Source organism: Topomyia yanbarensis, chromosome 3 (assembly GCF_030247195.1).
Source record: "Topomyia yanbarensis strain Yona2022 chromosome 3, ASM3024719v1, whole genome shotgun sequence".
NCBI lineage: Eukaryota > Metazoa > Arthropoda > Insecta > Diptera > Culicidae > Topomyia > Topomyia yanbarensis.
Window position 1 is genome coordinate 338,498,017 of NC_080672.1, and position 3,121 is coordinate 338,501,137.

Consider the following 3,121-nt stretch of genomic DNA (forward strand, 5'->3'; position numbering starts at 1 on the left):
TTTTTAATGTCACCGTTATCGCGTCCTTTATTTTTTACATCGTAAAGCAGACCACTTCTTTTAAATTAATATTACCACAATGACAATACGTACAGTTATCGAATTACATAAATGTGTTTACAGTACACAGTTACACAGAATTAAAATTTATTTCAAGAATATTCTAAACATACTCTTCACACAGTTACACATTGATCCATAGAAACTGACTCACATTCCTACGAAATTGCAATCTCCCGAACTTGTTCAAGCATTAACATGTGCATTTTTCCGTTCACAATAAAGCAATGCAATTGATTCTCAACAAGATAAAAGCAACACAGTATCCAAACGCAGAAGGAATTTGAACCATTCGCAAAGAAGTATGCACTTGTCACATGGTCTCGATCAAAGGATTACCACTCTACCAGTTGGCAGACCACTGGACAGCCACACATTTCTGAAATTCCATCGGTTTGCAGCAGTCCTCCTACTACATACAACAGGCCCGGTTGTCCGATAGTTGCCTGGAATGTTTGCTGAGCATATGAAAATAAAAACATGCAATTTAACCAACGCCAGGAATGCCTTTGGAGCTAAGAATTCGAAATGTCTTTGGAGGCTTAACCATCTTTCGAACCGTATTGAGTGTAGACCACATCATCTTCATATACGTATCTGATTGTGAGTGGCAGCACCAGATGCCACTTGGTTCACGGTTGATTGACCCTGCTTCGTTGCGGTAGGTTGGGTGGTAAGCTACCGCACTGCCGATAGTGATTAAAATGTTTCTTTGCATGTACAGAAATTATCGCCCGCTTGAATTGTGCACTTCGCAGGCAGGCCGACAGCTCCACATAATCGAAGGGCTTTTCTTTAGTGGTCCGCTGATGCTCCATTTCACGGATATTTTCCGCATTGATTCAAGCAAGCCTCCGGACTGGCGGGCGATGCAACAACAAAATCATACACAGGATGCCGGAAAGCGGGACGAATTATTCAATCTGTGCTCACCGGTCGGAGGGCGACTTATGTTACTGAACAAACTCGATTTAGTTTTACTTCATTTTCTGCCTCTGCTTGACCGCGTGGCGTCTTCGTCGGCAACTGTGTGAACGATTGATGAAGATGCAACCCACGGCTTCTATACGGACCAGGGTCGCAGTACACATCCGCGTCCGAAAAGAAAAACGTTTCCGAATGCGCTGTGTCGGCTGGCGTCTGAGAGGGCAGCCTTTTCGGGAATAAGCCTGAAGCAACAATCAATCCTCGGTGGATTGCTTTTGATGGTGTTTATCAATTGGCGCTTATTGTTATGTACCGTGAATAGTCACGGACCATACTTTTTCGACTAGATAACTTCAAGGCTTGAAAGAGTTAATTTGAAAACGCACGAAAAAAGGTATCTGCTTTCGAACAGGAATTGAATATCAGGTGAAAGTGGAAGCAAGGGAATGGGGCTTAATTTAGTTGCAAATGATCCAACAGACGGTTGATGTTTGAATAATTAGGTTTATATTGGGTTGGGTTTGGTTCTGTCAGATTCAAAGAGAAACCTATATTTCCACATCTCTTAATGCGACATATTTTAACAACTGAATTTTATGAAGTTTAAATGAAGTAGGTAAGTATAACATGCCTCTTAAAACAACACTATTTCCTTTCCAGGTTCCAAGTTCTCGCATACGAAGAACCGGCTCGCCTTACAATCACGATCATTCCAGTGCCAGTTCCAACCGTGAACCGGAATGTATCGGATTTCCAAGCAGTTTTCGTTGTTTTGTGCATTGTCCGGCTGATTTTTCTTCCAATTGGTGTAGCGAACTCTTGTCCCCGTGGAATGCCAGTAAAAATTACCCTCCTCCGCAAGATCACTGCCACCGATCCACATTTCCGTTGTTTCATTATCGAACTTATCCGTAGTTTTAATCATCGTCGTAACGTTGGTTTGTTCCTCCGCCGAAGAAATCACGATCAGTCGCATCCCAAGATAATTGCAATATTCCGTAGCCTTGAACCAATTGGCCTGAAATAGAAACGACTAGTTAGAATTCGACTCCTGCTCAGATAACTAGTCACCGACCGTAAAGTTGGGGATAAAATATTTTGACTCCGATACGCATTTCACTTTTTGCGCGAACGTATACAGAGAAGCAGAAATCAACAGCACCAGTATTACTTTTTGCATCTTGTTCGATTTAAAGTTCGACTATGAATGATTCCAGAAATTGAAATTTGTCATGAGTAGCCACAGCTCAGTTTCTGCAATAGGAAACATCGGTTGATAAATCAACATGAATATCTAATCTAAAGAAACAAACATTAGCGCGATATAAACTCCTCGAAATGTATGTAATTTGAGATCAGAAATAACAATCACTTCATTGTCCAGTCCATAGTTCATAAATCGCTGGCAATGCATTTTTGAACGGGTGTGGTAACGTTGACATCATATTTGCCACTCTTTTATATAAGAAGGAAGATTTAATCAATCCAAATGTTAACGTTTCATTCGAATCCCAAAAATAATCTGTTATGAGTAGTGCTTGCACATACCGAGATCAAGCGGTTTTTGAAAAAATTAAAGGGTTGTGTACAGGACACGACCACGGTGACATTAAAAATATAACTTTTTTATCTATCACACATATCGACACACGTTCTTGTTCACTCGCCTGTTTTCATATTCATAGTTAAAACGGGTTTTTATGCTATCTTGGTGACATTTTTCTTGTTGCTAATTATTAAAACGTGTTATAACTCTGTAGTGTAAACATTGTATTATTAAACCAATTCTGCAGCGTTTTATGTTATATAGGTGTTTTATGTGGTAATAGGACTGACATAATTATATCTTCAGTACAGCGGTTTGTTTCATAATTTAAAACAGATTTATTTTAAAATTTAAATTAGTATACCCAACCGTTCCATTTGTTGTATACTTTAAAACGCAATTAGAACTGTGTTTTAAATACATAGGGTAGGCCAGATATTCTGACTGGTTAAACTGGGAAAACAATTTTAAGTCCAGTAACGCTTAAGACATGGCTTGAATTTGAATCGAAAAAGAACACCAGCTTCAAATGCTGCTGGGACGGTAAGTTCTGTTTTAAAATTTTCCGTTGTGTGCAGTACGAAACAA

The 3,121-nt window shown here is 39.5% G+C and overlaps 1 protein-coding gene across 1 annotated transcript; it reads right to left on the reverse strand.

Moving 5' to 3' along the window:
- Positions 1 to 1,507: 1,507 nt before the first annotated feature.
- Positions 1,508 to 2,178, reverse strand: LOC131689258 (perlucin-like). Its single transcript, XM_058974223.1, has 2 exons — positions 2,063 to 2,178; positions 1,508 to 2,005 (listed from the first exon to the last, which is right to left on the reverse strand). The coding sequence occupies exons 1-2, from the start codon at positions 2,165 to 2,167 to the stop codon at positions 1,622 to 1,624; spliced, it is 489 nt and encodes a 162-aa protein (XP_058830206.1). The 5' UTR covers positions 2,168 to 2,178; the 3' UTR covers positions 1,508 to 1,621.
- Positions 2,179 to 3,121: the final 943 nt, after the last annotated feature.

Excerpts from the sequence above, each read along its gene's own strand:
- LOC131689258 (XM_058974223.1), bottom strand. The coding sequence starts at position 2,167 with ATGCAAAAAGTAATACTGGTGCTGTTGATTTCTGCTTCTCTGTATACG. Across the intron at positions 2,006-2,062 it reads ATTTTATCCCCAACTTTACG|GCCAATTGGTTCAAGGCTAC; the intron begins GTCGGTGACTAG and ends TTTCTATTTCAG.